The sequence below is a fragment of the Saccopteryx bilineata genome, chromosome 6 (assembly GCF_036850765.1).
Source record: "Saccopteryx bilineata isolate mSacBil1 chromosome 6, mSacBil1_pri_phased_curated, whole genome shotgun sequence".
NCBI classification, from domain to species: domain Eukaryota; kingdom Metazoa; phylum Chordata; class Mammalia; order Chiroptera; family Emballonuridae; genus Saccopteryx; species Saccopteryx bilineata.
This window is the reverse complement of record NC_089495.1, coordinates 104,507,607-104,527,744: the sequence shown is the minus strand read 5'-3', so window position 1 is coordinate 104,527,744 and position 20,138 is coordinate 104,507,607. Positions and strand designations below refer to the sequence as shown.

The 20,138-nt window shown below is 42.0% G+C and overlaps 1 protein-coding gene across 1 annotated transcript in view; it reads right to left on the bottom strand.

Moving 5' to 3' along the window:
• The window catches only part of GTF2F2 (general transcription factor IIF subunit 2), a 177,865-nt gene extending 162,209 nt beyond the window's left edge, over window positions 1-15,656 (bottom strand). The window contains exon 1 of the mRNA XM_066235146.1: window positions 15,422-15,656. Coding sequence (XP_066091243.1) covers window positions 15,422-15,487 — 66 coding nt within the window. The 5' untranslated portion in view covers window positions 15,488-15,656. The remainder of the gene's footprint in view (window positions 1-15,421) is intronic.
• Between the last annotated feature and the right edge of the window lie 4,482 nt (window positions 15,657-20,138).

Genomic DNA, 20,138 nt, shown 5'->3' with positions numbered 1-20,138 from the left:
ATTAAAATTTTAAAAAATGTTGTAAAAATAAAAAAAAGGAGGAAGAGGGAAGGGAGCCAACAGTGTCAGGTACCATGCTAGACATTTTACATCCATTATCCCCAAATCATCATTATCCCTTTAATCACCCCCACAAAATCTGCTATCATTCTCCTCATTCTCTAGGTAAGAAAACTGAGGCTCAAAGGGTTGAAATAACAGCTAGTGTCAGACACAAAACTTGACCCACATTGGTCCTCATGTCCTCTTTCCTACAGCACTAAAGAAGAGTATGAAAAAGGTCTAAGGGAAAGAGGGTCTTGAAGATTCCACATCTTAACAAAAATTTAACTACACACCCCACTTACTCATACAAGCTTAGAGGTCTAGGCAAATTCCTTACTGTAACTGTATTTGGTCTCCTTTAATTGTTGGTGAGAAGAAAACCCACTAAAAGAGAGATTTTACTGACCAGGTAACTGAAAACTCCAGAGGTAGCTTTAAGGTGGCAAAATATGTCACCAGGACTCTTTCACCATCTCTTAGCCCTTCCCTCTCCAACGTTGACTCACTTCTTAGACGGCCTTTCCCCTTGTGTAGCAAGATGGCTGAAGTAGCTCTTGAAGAGGACGATTCCTCCTCCTCAAAAGTCCCCAAGCAAAAATATGATTGCTTCTCATGGCTCCGAGTAGGTAGATCATGTGTCCTTCCTTGAGCCTATCACTGAACCCAGAGGGGAGAGCCTTCCACTGGACACTCCCTTTGGAGAGCTGTAGTCAACACCATTACAATCACACAGACTAAAAAGGGAAACAGTGGTTTCCCCAAAGTAAAATCAGGGTGTTGTTATAGCATCAGAGTAAGTGGATACTAGTTGGTCAAAGAAGCAGAGGTCCACAACACTACCTATCAGAACTAAATACAGGATAGAAAATTGATCTGCACAAATAGTGTTATAACATCAAATAAAACCTTAAGTCCTTGAACGATGAAAATTATTACCTTATGGCCTCAATCTTGAAATATTGCCTAATGTCAGCTTTAGATTCTGGCTTTGTCTTTGAATTTTAACTCCAGGGAAGCTTCATGTCAACTATGTATTATAAAGATTAACAACCACCGGTCCACAGGCCAGAGACAGTGACAGTCTGCCAGAAATTCCATGCCAGTCCATGGACTGCCAGTTGAAAACCACTGCTCTAAAGCAAGGAGAAAACTACGTTTTGCAGATAACACCCTACTCAACCAATCAATCACAAACTATAATCCCTAAAAAAGTTCTCTTTTCTTCATCCTATTCCAAGTTACTGGGTCAAATAAGCTCCATATTTAGGTATACCATAAGACTTCCCCATTAACAGTATCCCTTCTACAATCTGTATTTCAAGTAACCATTCTGACCACTATTTCCTAGCCTCCTGGCTTTCCTCAGTACTTCAACAATTCTTCCATCACTTCAAATAACTGACTCTAATGTCTTTACATTGCCCTCATCCATTTATGTCTTCACTTCTCTCTTTAAAGAATGTACATTTCACAGTCCATCATAATAATTCCATTGCTCCTATTTCCATCATACTGGCCTGGCCAAACCTTTATTTACTTACTTACTGATTGATTGATTTTAGAGAGAGAGGAAGGGAAAGAGAGAAACACTGATTTGTTGTACTACTTATGCATTCACTGGTTGATTCTTGTATGTGCTCTGACCAGGAATCGAACCCTCAACACCTTGACACATCAGGATGACACTCTAATCCACTGAGTTACCTGGCCAAGGATGGAGGCCAAACCTTAATATTGATTAAAGCCAGTCTATACTACTATTTTATTAATTCATCTATTATTTATTATTATTGATCACATTCCCCCTCCTCTTCCACACACGAGTAGCTGAAGAAAAACTCACACTCACGCTAAATGGTCTCACCTGAAATATATGGCTACTAAAATCAAGTAAGCCCCTTTAAGATGTCTGTCAATCTAACTATTTAATCAATTCACTCTCCCACTGCAGATGAGTCACATGTTCTCTTCACTACTCAAACCTATAAAACATCTTTCTTCCTCCTACTTCTGTGCTGATAAATGATTTCATTTCCACTGAAGAAAGATAGCAATCAAAAGAGAACCTCTAATGCCACTTTTACTCTGCTTTACCCTCTCAAAACAATAGATAACATATGGCTAATCCCTCCAGTTGTACATGAATTTCTCTGTAGTCTGAACATCTTTCTTTTAATTCTACCCTTCCTCTCCTCCATCTCCTTCTCTACTTACTCATTCCCCCATCAGAAAAATGATGATAATAATAACAGGCAACACTCAAGTGCTTACTAAACATGGCAGGGAGACTCTAAGATGCCCCCCACATGCCCCTCCTCCTGATATTCACACCAGTGCATAACCTTTCTTTGAGCAAGAATGGGATCTATGATTTGCTTCTTTATATTCAATACAAAATCGTCGGATGTGATGTCTGTGATTAGGTGTCTTCAGTCTTGCTTCTCATTGATTTCTAAGTTTGCATGCTTTGATGACGTAAGCTTCCATGACAGAGAGGCCCATGTGGCAAGAAACTCAGGGTAGTCTTTAGCCAACAAGCAGCTAAGAATGTAGGCCCTCAGTCCAACAACCCCAGAGGAACTGAATTCTGCCGACCAGAGAGGCTTGGAAACAATTCTTCCTCAGTCACCACTTCAGAGAATCCAGCCTTGGCCGACACCTACTGCAGCATGTGAGAGACTGTGAAGCAGAAGACCCAACTAAGCCATGCTAGGACTCCTGATGTACAAAAACAATGAAATAATGTGGTTTTTTTTTTTTAAGTACAAGTCTGTGCTTTCAGTCCTCAGCCTCTCCTCTTCTCTAGCCACACAAAATTTTATGGAGTCTTATCCAGTCTCGTGGTTTCAAATACTATTGCTCTCCCCCCAAGCCCCAACTTATATATCCAACTGCCTACTCAAATTCTCCATCTGAATATTCAGTTGACATTTAAAACTCAAAATATCCACACCAGAACTCCTATTTCTCCGTCATAAACCTGCTCCTCCTACAACTTTCCATATCTCAGTAAAAATGTCAACTCCATTCTTCCTGGCTCTCAGTCTGAAACCTTGGAGTTACCCTGTCTAACCCTCCCCCCTTCACACCCAGTAAGCAACACATCTTATCAGTACATCTTTAAATTATATCCAGACTCCAGCCCCTTCTCACCAATTCTAGGGTTACCATCCTAGTCCAAGCCACCACCATCTCTTGTATAATTATTGTAATAGCCTCCTGATATCCTTGCTTCTACTCTTGTCCATGTCTAGTTTATTCTCAACACAACAGCCACAGTAACCATCTTAGAACATGATAGTGTTCTGCTCAAAGCCTTCCAATTTATTTAACATCTACATAGTGCTAACTATGTGCCAGGCACTTTCCTAAGCACTTTACAAATACTACTTCACTTAATCCTCGTAACAACTCTATTATTATCCCGTTTGCAGATGAAATAACTAAGGCACCAAAAAGTTATTATTTGCCCAAGGTCTCATAATTACTAGTCGTGAAACCAGCATTCTAACCTAAGCAGTCTAGTTCCATAATCACCATGCCATGCGGCCTCTCTATGGCTACTGGTTTCCCACGTCACTCAAGAGTACAATCCTGTAATGTCTTAGATGATTCAGCCTCCTGCTATGCCATGGCCTCATCTCCTACTACTCTCTCACTCCCTTGATTCTAACCATCCAGATTCGTGAACATTCCCAGCACAGTTGCTGTTAATTCTGTCTGGAATACTCTTCCCCAGATATCTGCGGGGCATGCCACATAATTTCCTTTAGCTCTACCTTATCAGTGAGGCTCTTCCTACCCTATTTAAAAGAGCATACTTCTATACCTTCTTACCTTATTTTTTCTTTAGAGCACTTATCGCCTGCTATACATGTATGTGTTCGTTGTCCACTAGAATGTAATCTGCATGAGGCAGATGTTTTGTCTGTTTTGCTTACTGCTGTATCCCTAGCATCTAGAACAGCCTGGCACATAATGGGAGCAGAACTGTGATTGTAATGACAGGATATTGTTGAAGAAACATTAGTTAATGTTAACATAATGACAATGATAGTATTATTGGATACACCTAGGATAAAAAAAATTAATTTTAATAAACCCCATTGCATTCTCAGACGGAAACTTATTTCAGTGCTCTACCTTAAAATAAGGGGGACAAAGTGGCATATTTTTAATCCTGCTCCTGTCCTCTCATTGTTGACTGCTTGAAATACTGTTAAGATAAAGAGAAGACAAGAATGTCTCAGAGCCTTGGAACTCTAAGATGACACCATACTTCTTAATTTTTTTAATACATTTACCAGGTCAGAAGACTGTGTGATCAAACTGCTGGACACTACAATGTAGGCCATCAAACAATAAAATAGTTCTAAGTGAAGTAACTATATATCACACAATGAAACAAATGATCAAATTCAGTACAATAAATTGTACCCAACACAAACAACTACCAACTGAAAAAAAAGATTATGTCCCAGAAGTTAATAAAAACAAGTTTGGGGCTCGGGGCAGTGGTTCAGTGGATAGAGCATCAGTCCAGCGTATGGATATCCTGGGTTCAATTCCTAATCAGGGCACACAAGAAAAGCAACCATTTCGTTCTCCCCTTCCTCCCCTCTCTCTCCCTTTTTGCCCCTGGCAGCCAGTGGCTCGACTGGTTTAAGCCTGGCCCTGGGTGCTGATGATAGCTCAGTTGGTCTGAGCTCATCAGCCTCAGGCACTAAAATAGCTCGATACTTGAGCATTGGCTCCAGATAGGGTTGCTGGGTGGATCCCGGCTGGGGCGCATGAGGGAGTCTGTCTCTATTTCCTCTTCTCTCACTTAAAACAAATAAACAAATAAACAAAACAAAAACAAGTTTGGAACTCATATTACATTGTCATCATTATTATAACGAAACTGTAGGTTGCTAGGTAAACACACCAGCTTATTTTAATTCAAAAGGTTGCCAAAATTCTACACCTTAGCAATAAAAAATAAAATGAGGATAGTATGTTAATCATACATAACACTCTATACCAAGAGCTTATGAAAATGGACTTCTCAGAAGTCTCAGCCCATTAAGTCGGAAAAAAGGAGTGAGGAGGGGAAGACAAAATAATGGTACACAGCTGTAGGGATAACAGCTGTGTTAGGCTCACTAGCTTGCACTTTGCACAATTAGTGCGTGAGCACATGACAGGGCTGTGTGTGTGTGTGTGTGTGTGTGTGTGTGTGGCCTATATAACGCTACAGGTACAGTCGTCCCTCACCATATCATGGTTCACTTTTCACGGTCTTACTATGTAGTGGATTTTAAAATTGTATATATCTAATTTTGTATTGCGGATTTTGCGATATATAGGTATTTTTATATATTTATTATCTTAATTATTTTGTGACAAAATAAGCATTTTCTAATCTAAAAAAAGGAAAATATAAAAAATATTAATTAAAACATATTAAAAGAATATTAAATCATCATCTTCATCATTCAAGTTGTAGTACATACTTGCCTTAGGCGTGAATCGCTTATCCGACACCATGAGGGTGGTTTGCCTGTTTGCTCGCTGGCCTCTGTGAGAATACAACAAACAGGAATGGCCCAACACTTTTCCGCTCCGCAGTTCTACTGTCTGCCCAAAACCAATGTGACCCTGCCTGAGCCTGACCACCAACATTACAACAGTATATGTTTCTAAGGCTCCAAAATACTTTTTTTAGACAGTTGATATTTTAAATTAAAACATTATTATTTTTTAAGAAAATTGTTTTTATTTAAGGTGTTCAACGTGATGATAATACACGTAGTGAAATGATTACTACAGTCAAGCTAATTAACATATCACCTCATATAATTACCTTTTCTCGTGATGAGAACATCTGAAATATACTCTTAGTAAATTTCCCCCAAACACTTGTAATGCTGATGGCCAAGGCCAGGCAGGTCCACATTGGATTCCGGCAGACAGTAAAGAAACTGCGGAGCCAGAAAGCTTTGGGCCATTACATTTAATAGTCTCACAACGGCGGACAAGCACACAGAGAAAACCGCCTCTCAGGCAAACAAACCGCAAAATGGCTAGGTAGGCAATCCACACATCCGCAATCCCCAATCTCTACCGAGCGCAAGCACCCATAGCCTTATATAGGCTATACGCGCATGTAGTCACGCACTCACGTACCAATCAGGCAAAGTGCTTTCAGCTGGTGACCCCCTGAGCAAGCCTAACACAGCTGCCCCACATTCCACCCGTTTAGGGTTGCTCACTTCACAATCTACATGACAGGAGACAGACTACAGCAACAGCAAAAGTTACACAATAATTACAATACAATGGTACTTTGAGATATGAGCAGACCAACATAGGAATTTTTTTAAGATACAAGCTACGACTCTGTCTGTATTTTTGTTCGAGATCCGAGCACAACTCCGAGATACAAGTAGTGATTCAGGAAGCTGCCGCTAGTTGGCACATTGGTGCAGGGGCCATATCAGCAGCACAACACCAGCATCTCATTCTTTCTCACCTGTTACCCGTAGAATCAAGTCGAATCTCATGCACTGTACTCGTTCTTGCATCATTTTTGCATTTTTTACTAACTTTTCTTGTGTGCCATCATGGGGCCAAAGAAAGTGAGTGTAAAGGACAGTGGTGAGAAGAAGAGAATGATGTCGATAGAAGTAAAGCAAGAAATAATAGAAAAACATGAGTGTGGTGTACGAGTGATTGAACTGGCAAGGCTGTACGACCACAATACATCTACAATTTGTACCATCCTTAAACAAAAGGATGCCATCAAAAGCACAAATCCAGCGAAAGGAATTACAATTCTGTCCCAATTAAGGACAAATATCCATGAAGAAATGGAGAAGCTTCTGCTGGTGTGGATGAAAGAGAAAGAGCTGGCAGGAGATACAGTGACGGAGACTGTAATATGCAAAAAAGGCACGTAGTATTAAGGCAACTTGAAGAAGAAAGAACCGTCAACCTCAAAAGAGGCAGCAGAAGATATGTTTAAGGCAAGTCACAGCTGGTTTGAAAATTTCAAGAAGAGATCTGGCATCCACTCGGTGGTGAGGCATGGTGAAGCTGCGAGTGCTGACGTTGAGGCAGCTGAGGAGTACAGTCACACGTTTTGCTGCGCTTATCGCAAAGGAAGGCTACATCCCCCAGCAAGTATTCAACTGTGACTAAACAGGATTGTTTTGGAAAAAAATGCCCTGGAGGACTTTCATCACCACAGAGAAGAAGCTGCCAGGCCATAAACCCATGAAGGACCGTCTGACCCTTGCACTGTGTGCAAATGCTAGTGGTGACTGTAAAGTAAAGCCTCTGCTAGTGTATCATTCTGAAAATCCTCGAGCCTTTAAGACTCAAGATTCTTAAAGAAAAACTGCAGGTTATGTGGTGTGCCAAAGCTAGGGCATGGGATACATGGCAGTTTTTTATTGATGGGTAAATCTCATCTTTGGTCTTGCAGTGAAGAAGTATCTTCAAGAAAATAAACTCCCGGTCCTGGCCGGTTGGCTCAGCGGTAGAGCATCGGCCTGGCGCACGGGAGTCCCGGGTTCGATTCCCAGCCAGGGCACACAGGAGAAGCGCCCATCTGCTTCTCCACCCCTCCCCCTCTCCTTCCTCTCTGTCTCTCTCTTCCCCTCCCGCAGCCAAGGCTCCATTGGAGCAAAGATGGCCCGGGCGCTGGGGATGGCTCTGTGGCCTCTGCCTCAGGCGCTAGAATGGCTCTGGATGCAACAGAGCGGCGCCCCAGAGGGGCAGAACATCGCCCCCTGGTGGTCATGCCGGGTGGATCCTGGTCGGGCTCATGAGGGAGTCTGTCTGACTGCCTCCCCGTTTCCAGCTTCGGAAAAATGAGAAAAAAAAAAAAAGAAAATAAACTCCCAATGAAAGCATTACTAAACCTTGAAAATGCTCCAGCCCAACCACCTGGTCTTGAAGATGACATTCTCAATGAGTTCAAATTCGTGAAAAGTCCTCTACCTCCCACCCAACATGATTTCAATCTTGCAACCTATGGATCAGCAGGTCATTTCCAACTTTAAAAAGCTTCCAGGGGTCCCCAAACTTTTTACACATGGGGCCAGTTCACTGTCCCTCAGACCGTTGGAGGGCCGCCACATACAGTGCTCCTCTCACTGACCACCAATGGAAGAGGTGCCCCTTCCGGGAGTGCAGGGGGGGGGGCAGTTTGGGGATGCCTGCTACACAAAGCACTTGTTCCACCACTGCTTTGAGGTGGCTGAGAATACAAATCTAACCCTTCAAGAGTTTTGGAAAGATCACTACAACATTATGATATGTTTATGCATTATTGACTTGGCATGGCAAGAGGTTACAAGAAGAACCTTGAACTTGGCATGGAAAAAGTTATGGCCTGATGTTGTTGCAGACAGGGACTTTGAAGGATTCGAACCAGAGACCAAGACCGAGGTAGAAACATTGGAGGAGATTGTGTCCCACGGAAAGTCGATGGGTCTGGAGGTAGATGAGGGTGATGTAAACGAGCTCATCGAGGAACATGAGGAGGAACTCTCAACTGAGGAGTTAAAGGAGCTACAGAAGGTGCAACATACGGAGCTTCTGCAAGAGATTAGTAGTGAGGAGGAGGTAGAGTAGGAGGAAGTGATTTCTACAAGTGAAACTAAAGACATGCTGGCAATGTGGGAGAAGCTTTCAAGTTTCATTGAAAAGAAACACCCAGAAAAAAAGTTTCAACTGGTTGTGCTTCAGCACTTTTTAATGACACTTGTTTGTCACATTTCCATAACATTTTAAAAGGCAGGCAAAAGCAAACCTCTTTGGATAGATTTTTATTCCAAAGTCCTGCAAGGGAAAGTGCCGAAAGTGCAGCCAAAAAGGCAAAAACAGGTGATTAAATGAAAAATACCTAATGTTAAGGTTAGGTTAAGTTTAAAATTAAGAAAGTGCATTATTTTACAATTAAGTTTTTGTGGTTTCATTTTAAGTAAAGAAAGTGCAGTTTTAGTTTTGTTTAAAGAAAGTGCAGTTTTAATTTACGTGTCTACAGTGCCTGCATCCCTTCCTCCCTCCCTCCTCCTCCTCCATTCACCTCCATTAGCTGCACTCGTCTGTCTCCAAGGTAAGAATACAGTACTAAATAACACTTTTTTCTTTTATTTCATATATTTTGTTATGCATTGGTAAAGTATACATGTATGTTTCTTAATTACAAACATGTCTTTTTTCAAAATTTAGGATGGTTTGGGGATATTTCCACAGGGCTGGAATGAATTAAATCTATTTCAGTTATTTTAAATAGGAGAAATTTGTTTGATATACAAGTTGACTAACTTACGAGCTCGGTTACAGAACCAATTAAACTCGTATCTCAAGGTACCACTGTAGTTACAAAAGTGCTCTTCACAATGTCTCCTTGAGAACTCTGCCCAGGGAGTTAACTGGAGGCCAACCTCCAGCTCCCCCCCCCCATGGTGGCCAACAAGGCACCCATATTAAGTGGGGGGCCTGTACTGCCCACCGTGTAGGAGGGCCTCCAACGGAGCTGGGTGCCCCTGACGATGTCTCTCATTCAAAATCCGGAGTACTGTCCACAGCAGTGTGTCCACCCAGTAAGGGAGCTAGTGCTCCCCTCTGGTCACAGTCCAAGAGTCAGTCCATGTGTTATGCTGGTGGCCGAGCTCAGGCAGGTCCACATTGGGTTTGGGAAAACAGTAGAAAAACTGCAGAGTCAGAAAAGCATTGGGCTATTCCATTTAATAAAGTCTCACAATGACGGGCAAGCACACAGACAGGGGAAACCGCCTCTCAGGCAAACAAACAGCAAAATGGCCCCTCACAGTGGCGGGCAGGAAATCTGCACATTCGCAATCCCCCATCTCTCTCGAGGGCAAATACCCATAGCCTTATGTAAGCTATGCACACATGCCTCTGCCACGTGCTCACACACTAATCAAGCAAAATGCTTGCAGCTGGTATACCAGCGAGCAAGCCTAACACAGCTGTCCCACACCACAATAGACAACCCAACTATCTGTGCAAATCACCAAGGTAAAAGTCCATTACAGGCAACTAGCCATACAGTTCTTTATTAACAGACCTCAGCACCTTTCCAGTGTGCTGTCCATTGCCAAAAGCCCCATCCAAACCCCTCAGCCAGCTCACAGGGCCTGGCGGGGTCAAACATATTCAAGGCCTGTGTCACCTTAACACAGGGCCTGTGTAAAAAAAAAAAAAAAAAAAAAGAGCACCTATTACCTTCTAATGCCAACACCTGCTGCACATTAGAAGGGGACCAGTAGACTGCCAATTTGACATGGGGCCTCTGGCCCCTGAATGTCCCTGTCGGACAGGTCCTTCCCCCTTCCCCCTATTCAAACTGGCATGATAGGTCTTGTGGATCCTGTAACCTGAATGCTAGCCATTTTCCTGGCAGATGCTGGGGCCACCCACTTCCCCTGCTTTTTCAGTGGCTGCCACCAAAGCTCCAACAAGACTTTATTTATTAGGCTTGCCATCTAATTTCTCCCTATCTGCCCCGGCTGCAATCACATCTACCCACATTATGTGTTCAGGTAACATTTACAGGCCCATTTGTCCTGTTATTAGAGGGCAGCATGGGCAGCAGTCCTCACAGCCTTTTGGTCCATCTCTATTCCAGAGAGCATGATGCCATCCAGCCCTATGTCCTGCAACCACACCAAGCAGGCTGCCAGCGGCTTGGCGGGTTTCTGCCTGAATTGCATCTCCAACTCCATCAGCTCTGCCTGGGTGTAGGGCGGGCCAGAGTGCTCCACTGTCTGTGGAGGAGGCTATGGTTGCCCCTGAGGGATTCTTGGCTGCTGGGTTTTTACCTTCTGGGTAACCACCTGCTGGACTCTGAGTCTGTAGATGGCGGTTTCAGCCCAAACCCCCTCCTCAGAAGAGGAGGAGTTGGAAACACTGCTCCTGCTGACTCAGCCACTCCGCAGGCACGATGCTCGTTCTGCTGCTCCTTCTTTTGCAACTGTTTCAGCTCCTGCAGCGGCCAGCTCTCAGCCTGAAGCTGAGACTCAAGCTCCTGAACCTGCATTTTGTTTCTCCAACAGCTGTCACATTCAGCTTCCAGGAGAAACTGTAATTCCTTCTCCAGAGACAGTTCCAGTTCCAGGCACTGTTGGTGCTCAGCCTGCATCTCACACTGCAGCTCTCAAACCCGGTTGGTCTCCTTCTCCAGTGCTCGTTCCAGTTCACGCTGTCGCTGGTTCTCATCTGTAGCCTGACCTGCAGTTCTCGTATCTGCAGCTCTTTCTCCAGTGACCACTCCAGCTCATGCTGTAGTTTGTGCTCGGTCTGCAGCTCATCCTGAAGCTTTTGACCTCAGGCAGCCTCTCACACAGAGCTCTCTGTTTCTTCTTGCAGGACTGTAAAAAACACCCAGCCCACAGCCCCCAAAAGGATACCCACAGGGTATTATATGCTGGAGAACAACGACCACTCCTCTACTCCACCCTTCAAGGGTGGCCCTATACTCATTTGATCGGAATCCTGCCCACTATGCCAGATGTAATGCTGGTAGTTGAGGCCGGGCAGGTTCTCATTGAATTTGGGCAGACGGTTGAGGATCTGAGTAGCCAGAAAGTGTAGGGCCATTACCCATTTATTGGAGGCTTGCAAAGACAGGAGAACAAATAAGAAAGGAAAAGAGCTAATAAACAAAGGAAAACGTGCTTTTCTCTAGGAAGAGTAAGGGAGCAGGAAAACTGCACCTTGCAGTGGTGGGAGAGCAATCTGGGAGAAGAGCCCTGGAGGGAATTCACCCACAGCCTTACACAGACCACACAAACATGGCGCTGCCACGTGCTCACACAAATCAGACAAAGTGCTTACAGCCAGAAAACCAGCGAGTAAGCCTAACAAAGCTGTTTTCCCCACACCTACCAAAACTTGTTTGGATCATTACTCTTTGATATTTAAGATATTCAAAACCCTACAATGACATTTTATTAGGCCAGAAGAGTATACGTACCAGATCTTCTTTTCCTGAATAACTCAACTCTAGTTCTGACCAGCCCTGCTGGTAAGTTTTTTCTAACTAATCAACTCTATAGGCTCGTTTTAACTGTTACCTTCCCCATGAAGTCTTCCCTGTTCCAGCCAAACAATTTTTCCCCTGTTAAAACTCTTGGACAGCTGTTTTGTACATCTCTTACTATATTTCCTGTTTGTAAGGCAAGGCAGATTCCCAATGAATTCAGGCAGACAGTAGAGAGACTGCAGAGCCAGAAAGTGGTGGGCCATTCCCATTTAACAGATTCTTGCAAAGACAGATGAGCAAATAGGCAGGGCCAACTAACAGCAAAAACAGCCTCTGGCAGTGGCAGGCAAGCAATATGCAATCAGCTATCAGCAATCCACCCTGATCAAAGAACCCCTTAGCCTTACATAGGCTGTAAACATGTGCCTCTGCCAGGTGCTCACGCACTAATCATGCAAAGTGCAAGGGAGCAAGCCTAACACAGCTGTTTTCTCAACACTGTTCTATACCTGTCTAGTGATGGAATTAATAAAATATGTACAGATGGCCCATAAACTTTGATACTCTAAGAAGAAACTCATCTATATTGCAAAATAAATGATCCTGAAAGATCAGAATTCAAGGTATCATTTATAATGAGGAAATATTACTGTATAGAGCAGAGATTTTCAACCTTTTTCATCTCATGGCACACATAAACTAATTACTAAAAACCTGTGGCAAACTAAAAAATATATTTTTTGCTGATCTGACAAGAAAATAGGTAAATTTTTGATTGGTTTACAAAAAATAATAAAATAATAAAAATAATTATCTACGCTTTTGGTACCAAGAATTAACCTTATGCGATATGACCAATACAATGCAACTCTATTATATTACCTACATATTTATGGTTCAAGACAGAGCATTCACACTGGAAGGCATTCACACTGTTGTATTAGCTGTTGTTTGTTTTTTTAATTTGACAATCTAAATAAAAAGAGGTCAGTGCTCGTGTCTAAATAGTCAGGTATGCATGTTTTAAAAATCCTTGTGGCACACTGGTTGAAAATTGCTGGTATAGAGAAAAGACTTGCAATTGGTATGTGGTTCTATTCACAAATTCTGATTGGGTAAGAATAAAGATACACATTCTAAGGAAATGTTACACTTTAATATCACATAAAGAAAGCTAAAAATGAAATTCACCATTACAATTTGATTCACTCACATACTTTATTCCTATAATACCGAGATGAAAATCCAAGTGTGCTCAAGATATGGGCATGAAAATCACACTGGATGTTAACACCAGCACAAATAAAACAAGTACAAACTATATGAAAGGTGTGCAAATCAAACCCCATTGCCTACTGGGACTCCTTTACAGTAGAAATAAAAGTTGTCAAATAAAAGGGGAACAGATGAATTTTAGAAAAAAAAAAGTGTTTGCTAGCAACTTGTCCCTTCACAGATAAGCTTGTCAGAGGACAAGAACTGGCAACAAAGTCCTTTCACACCGTGGAAAAATTTGCAAACCTCTTCTTTTCTTTGATACATAAGATTAGGAAAAATACCATATGCCAAGTTGATAGGAGAAACAATGATAGTGTGAACAATAAATACTGAAACATTACAACTGTTCTTTGTAAAGAACAAATCATTGGCTTGAGTTCTTTTTAAAGAGATTAAACGTATTCAAACAGCTATGAGATCACAAACTTTTTTAAACTTCATTTTCAGATTCATTACATTCTTTCACATTCTCATTTACTCAATCACCAAATCCTGATAACTTACTTAGAAAGTTTCCCTAACTCCTCAGACTTCATTGTCACATAGTTACGATCCTGTAATAACTCTCTAGTTTCGTTTCTGCTTATCTTTCCCTCAAGCTTAATTTTTTTTCTGAATCATTTGCATCAGTGCCATACTCAAAACCCTCCAAAAGGTTCCTCATTTCCTACAGACTAAAGATACTCCCATTTCACAATGTGAATATATGGTTCCAATCTCTTTTTACACAGACCCTCTAGGCACAATAATCTTCTCTTTGTTTTACAGGATGCACCATGTTAATGTGCACTTCAGCGTTGCACTTCTGTTCCACTCTCCATGGTATACTACGCTATGCTTTTGTCCATTCACCCAAATCCTGTAATGTAAACATTTACTGAGCATTCATTTACTGTGCTCCAATCACAAATGCATCATCACCATTTAAAAAACTCTTTCAACCTGCAAGGGAGATCTTTTCCTTACTGTTTCTCCTCCATGTAGCATGCAGGAAAGAGAAATACTCATTTACTCTATATTTTTAAGTCATACTGTTATAGCTGTGATAAGTCAAATGAGTGCCAGAGACTAAGGCCAGAGTTGAAGAGCAAAGCATCATTCATTCCCTCAACATCTACCTGTTGAGCAATTACCACGTACAAAATCAAATTCTGGGTGTGACAGGCAACAATCCTATGCTCATGGAATGTGACTGTATGTGCGCTCACAAGTGCAAGCACTGGGGAGAAGGAAGTAACCAAAACTGAATACATGAACATAGTCACTTCTGACTGCAAAAAGTGCTTTTAAAAGTAGTATGGCACAGGTTTGACACGCCAGCGAATGATCACAAGGAAGCAATTTCAGAGTTGGACCGGAAGGGCCTGTAAGATTTACTTAATAACCCAGCCATGTGACAAAAGTTTTTAAAAATTTAACACCATTGTACCTGAGGTTAAAAGACTCATAACCACATTAGGACCATATATATATATATCTTGTGAAACTCTCGAAAGAAATAACACTCACTAATATGGGGGAGGAGCACAAAACTGTGTTCATTACGGGCTAATCAAGATTGCTGTCTTAAAAAAAAACTTTTTTTGACGGTCTGTTTCTGGAGATCCCATCGTGCTCTGAAAGAACACCTCAATCCAATGACCTCTTCTTCGCTGAGTTCCTGACAACTCCATTAGGGGCTATCAACCCAAAGGAACACTACCGGGCTTCGCAGAGATCAGTTCTACTTTCTCGCCGAAAAAAAACTGTACAAGAAGCACTCTCAACTTTCTTCACAGGCTCATGACTAAAAGCAGTTTCACCAAGAGAAGTTTCAGAAAGTCTTCAGTCTGGGGTAAAAAGATATCGAATCGGGACATCAAAACAGGGCCCCTCAAAAACCAGGTCGTGGGGAATGGAAATCCATTTCCGGCAGGTTCAGACTCTGGTTGAAAAGCACTACGGTTCCCTAAACTGATGTCTCGTCAGCAAACGAGCAGAACAATAAGCCACGCCTCTCAAGATCTGTGAAGATGACCGTAGAGAACTTGAAAAAGGGGCGCGAAGTGGGGCGATCCCAAGTAACTTGAACTACTCCTACGAAGAGGAGTACATTACCTTGACCAGCCACACTCCCGTGTTCTGTTTGGCGCCGGTCAGGTCAAGTTCCCCACGCTCGGCCATGGGTCTGTCGCCGGTGTAGGCGTGCAACCCGCAGCAGCGATTCGGGGAACTGGGGGCTGTGCGGTGAGTGTCCGCAGCAAAAAGCAAGCCGCGGAGAGGGACCGATGTTATACTGTCGGCGTCCACTTGCCAGGAAGCTGGGAACTTCGGGAAAAGGGAACACGCCGCCGGCAGCGGGAAATGCGCTTGCGCGCTACCAGCATTAGTACGGCTCGCTGGTGCAGACAAACTTCCTGTATCTGCAACTTTTTTGAGTGGGCGTGGTCACTGAGGCTGACTGTGTCTGAGAGTTTAAATTTAAAACATACGTGGATGGGTCAAAACGTCAGCAATACATTGAAAGACGAGGTGAACAGAACTGAAAAAAAAGTGTCAGAACAGAAAAATAGGGTTCAAAGAGACAAAGGCTCTCAGTGTTTGTCCAATCCATTCTAAGGGGAGACAGTTTTTGGAGGACAGTGTTGTAGTAATAAACAGAGTAAGTGAATTGAGCACAAATGGGCACTGGCATCAGACTGAGTAGCACTGGGTATACTGAAAACATACTGTTTCTAGACCTGAAAGAAAAAGCAGCGTCTCAATTGAGAGGCTACCCTAAGCACCTTTGATTAAGCAAGCAGAGCACACCCCTTGAGACTACCAAACCCTGAGTCCATGTAATTAGGTAGTTACAGTAGACGTGTAAGGGACAAACCTGATTGTTAAATTCCTTGATTAGTTTTCTCTCTGTCTTTTTGGCTCTAGAATAAAATTTAATCCTCTCTACACAGGCCTTGTCAATTTGATCCCTGCCATTCAACTCAGCACACATCCAAGGACACTGAACCCATCAGATCTCCAAAAACATGTCAATATCTTCCTCAATTTTTTTTCAGAGCCTCTGCACACAGATGCTCTATTCTGCCCTTACCCTCACTCTTACCCCTGTCCTCTGATTGGCAAACTCCTACTTAGGTTTCAGGACTAATAGAAATGTCACTTCCTATGAGACATTTTATCAACTTCCCCAGAGGAAGTTTGTTTTGCTTCACATTACATTATAATACACAGGTTTGCACACTGCCTTTGTTTTCTAGACTATGAGCTTCACCAAGGCTAAAACAGTGCTTTCTCCATTTTATATCCATGACATGTAGCACAGTGCTATTGTTAGATTTCAATAGGCTTCGGCTGAATGAACATTTGCTAAAAAAAAACAAAACACAAAACTGTAAAGATGTTGTAAGAATGGCCTGACCTGTGGTGGCGCAGTGTATAAAGTGTCGACCTGGGACGTCCTGAAGTCGCTGGTTTGAAACCCTGCGCTTGCCTGGTCAAGGCACATATGGGAGTTGATGCTTCCTGCCCCGCCCCCCATTCTCTCTCCTCTCTAAAATAAATAAATAAATAAATAAATATTTTTTTTTATTTAAAAAAAGAATTCTTAAAAAAATAAAAGATGTTGCAAGAATGGCAAGTATTGTATTGAATCACATATTCAATCCATGCACATAATTGAAGAAATTCCATGTCTATAAGCATAGGACTAGGAAAAGCCATTAGGTCTCTGAGATCAGGTGGGAAAACTAATTGGAAAGATGCAAGATTAGGCCTGTATTTGAAAAGAAGGCTGACCTATGGTGGCGCAGTGGATAAAATGTTGACCTGGGACATCCTGAGGTCGCTGGTTTGAAACCTTGCACTTGCCTGGTCAAGGCACATATGGGAGTTGATGCTTCCTGCTTCCCCCCCCCTCTCTCCTCTCTAAAATGAATAAATAAATAGATAATTTTTTAAAAATTTAAAAAAGAATTCTTAAAAAAATAAAAGATGTTGTAAGAATGGCAAGTATTGTATTGAATCACATATCCAATCCATGCACATAATTGAAGAAATTCCATGTCTATAAGCATAGGACTAGGAAAAGCCATTAGGTCTCTGAGATCAGGTGGGAAAACTAGTTGGAAAGATGCAAGATTAGGCATGTATTTGAAAAGAAAGCATGCATTTTTGTGTCAAAGCTTGGGAAAGGGCCTTAAACCATATAAAAGACAAGTGAGTGAAGAGAGCTACTTTAAGCTTTGATCAAATACAAGGAATAAATTTAAATATGAGACTATGAGAGAAGGAAATTAAGCTAGCCTGGAGCACCCTGATAATAGACTAAAGGATTAGCAACTTGGTTTTGATCTATGGGTCATGGTGTGTTTTTGTGTGTGTGTGTGCGCGCACGAGCACGTGCATGTGTGTGTGTGTGTGTGTGTTTATGTCTATGTGTGTGTGTTTCCAGGGATTGGGGAAGAAGAAATGACTAGAGAAGAAAAGAAAAGGTGAATACTGAAAAATGATTATACTGGAAAGAAAAAATCCAACAATTTATTGAGTGTTTTGTCCTCACCCACTGTTGAATAAAGAACCAACTTTCTCCCTCTGTTCTTTTTAAAGTCATTGCTTGCTTAAGGAAGGATACTAACCAGCTGTGAGAGAAAAGGAGTGCAAAGTCTCTGTGAGCCAGATTCGGAGATTTGCTCTGGACACTGACAGTGTAATAGATACTGCAACCAGATCCTTCCCCTCCAAAGGCCTATAGTATGCCAGACATCGATAATTTTGTCCTGATCCAACTTTATGCTCCTCCCACCATGATCCCACACTCTTAATATATGTTTCCTGGATTTCCTATCAATTATAAAACTTAAGTAGTTCTTTTAGAGTACAGCATACCTCATCCTAGGTTGCATTTCCTTTTTAAAGTTTTATTTATTGATTTTTGGAGATACACATAAGCCACACTTTCTACCTCACTTTTATTGCTCACTGGAATTTGAGTCTACTTATAGATCTAAAATCAAAAAAAGAATAGTAAGTAGTGGGTGCTGAGGAAAATTAGCATTATAGTGGGAGGAAACAGCCTTAGGGGAAGCCATTCCTTTCTCCACTCACTTCCCTCTGAGTGGGGTGGGAGGTAGAAGAATTGCTATACTGTTGGAAGTGGGGAGGCTTGTTCTACTGGGGGAGGCACTTCCACTGGCAAAGAAGAGGCATCAGAATCTAGGAGCTCAGTGTGCCCAGTTATATCAGGGTCTTCCCTGTTCCAATTTATAGGATCCCATTCTTTCTCAGTCAGTGCTCTCACTTTAACAGCAGACACCCTCTGAGTTCAGTTTATGTTGTAATTCGGCTGGTCACAGATAAGAGTTTGTGTTTGATTTTCAGCAATCTCAGCCCAAGGCTGCAAGAGACAAAGCTTTTCTTCAGGGCACACACTGAAACTTTCCAGTCATTTGTGAAGTGCTTGAGCTGGAAATTTTAATCCCTTAGATTAGATCATTCTTTTCTTTCATCACTTTGTCCAGCAACATTAGAAGCAACCAGCAATCTCATTATATTAGTTTTTAAATAATGCTCAAAAGTATCATATACACATTCACTAAGATCCTTGCTTTTTATTTTTTATTATTATTTTTTTAATATATATTTTTCTGAAGTGAGAAGCAGGGAGGCAGTCAGACAGACTCCCACATGCACCTGACTGGGATCCACCCGGCATGCCCACCAGGGGGCGATTCTCAGTCCCTCTGGGGCATTGCTCCTGCAATCGGAACCATTCTAGCGACTGAGGCAGAGGCCATGGAGCCATCCTCAGCGCCTGGGCCAAGTTTGCTCCAATGGAGCCTTGGCTGCGGGAGGAGAAGAGAGAGACAGAGAGGAAAGAGAGGGGGAGGGGTGGAGAAGCAGATGGGCACTTCTCCTGTGTGGCCTGTCCAGGAATCAAACCCCAAGACTTCCACATGCCGGGCTGACACACTATTGCTGAGCCAACCAGCCAGGGCCAGATCTTTGCTTTTTTATAAGTGGTTAATTAGGTGTATCCAATGCAGATATTTTATGGATTTCTATTGTCCACTCACATCATGGGCTTTCAGCGCTCTCTTTACTCCTGTAAATAGCCATTAGCATCATTAATCAGATTAGAGAGCCAATTATAGGAACCCCAGAACCAATTCAGGAAATTCATCCTTAAAATTCTGTTTCTCTAGAACTATTCTCAGTACCAAACTCTATACTGGGCTTTGAGAGATAGAGATAGAGATAGATAGATAGATAGATAGATAGATAGATAGATAGATGATAGATAGATAGATGATAGATAGATAGATAGATAGATAGATAGATAGATAGATAGATAGATGATAGATAGATAGATGATAGATAGGTACAGAGAGAGATAGATTGTAAGAGATAGGCTCACACAATTATGGAGGCTGAGAAGTGCTAATATACCTGCAGTTGGCAAGCTAGAGACTCAGGAGAGTTTATGGCTTTCAGCGCTCTCTTTACTCCTGTAAATAGCCATTAGCATCATTAATCAGATTAGAGAGCCAATTATAGGAACCCCAGAACCAATTCAGGAAATTCATCCTTAAAATTCTGTTTCTCTAGAACTATTCTCAGTACCAAACTCTATACTGGGCTTTGAGAGATAGAGATAGAGATAGAAATAGAGATAGATAGATAGATAGATAGATAGATAGATAGATAGATAGATAGATAGATAGATAGATGATAGATAGATAGATGATAGATAGATAGATAGATAGATAGATGATAGATAGATAGATGATAGATAGGTACAGAGAGAGATAGATTGTAAGAGATAGGCTCACACAAT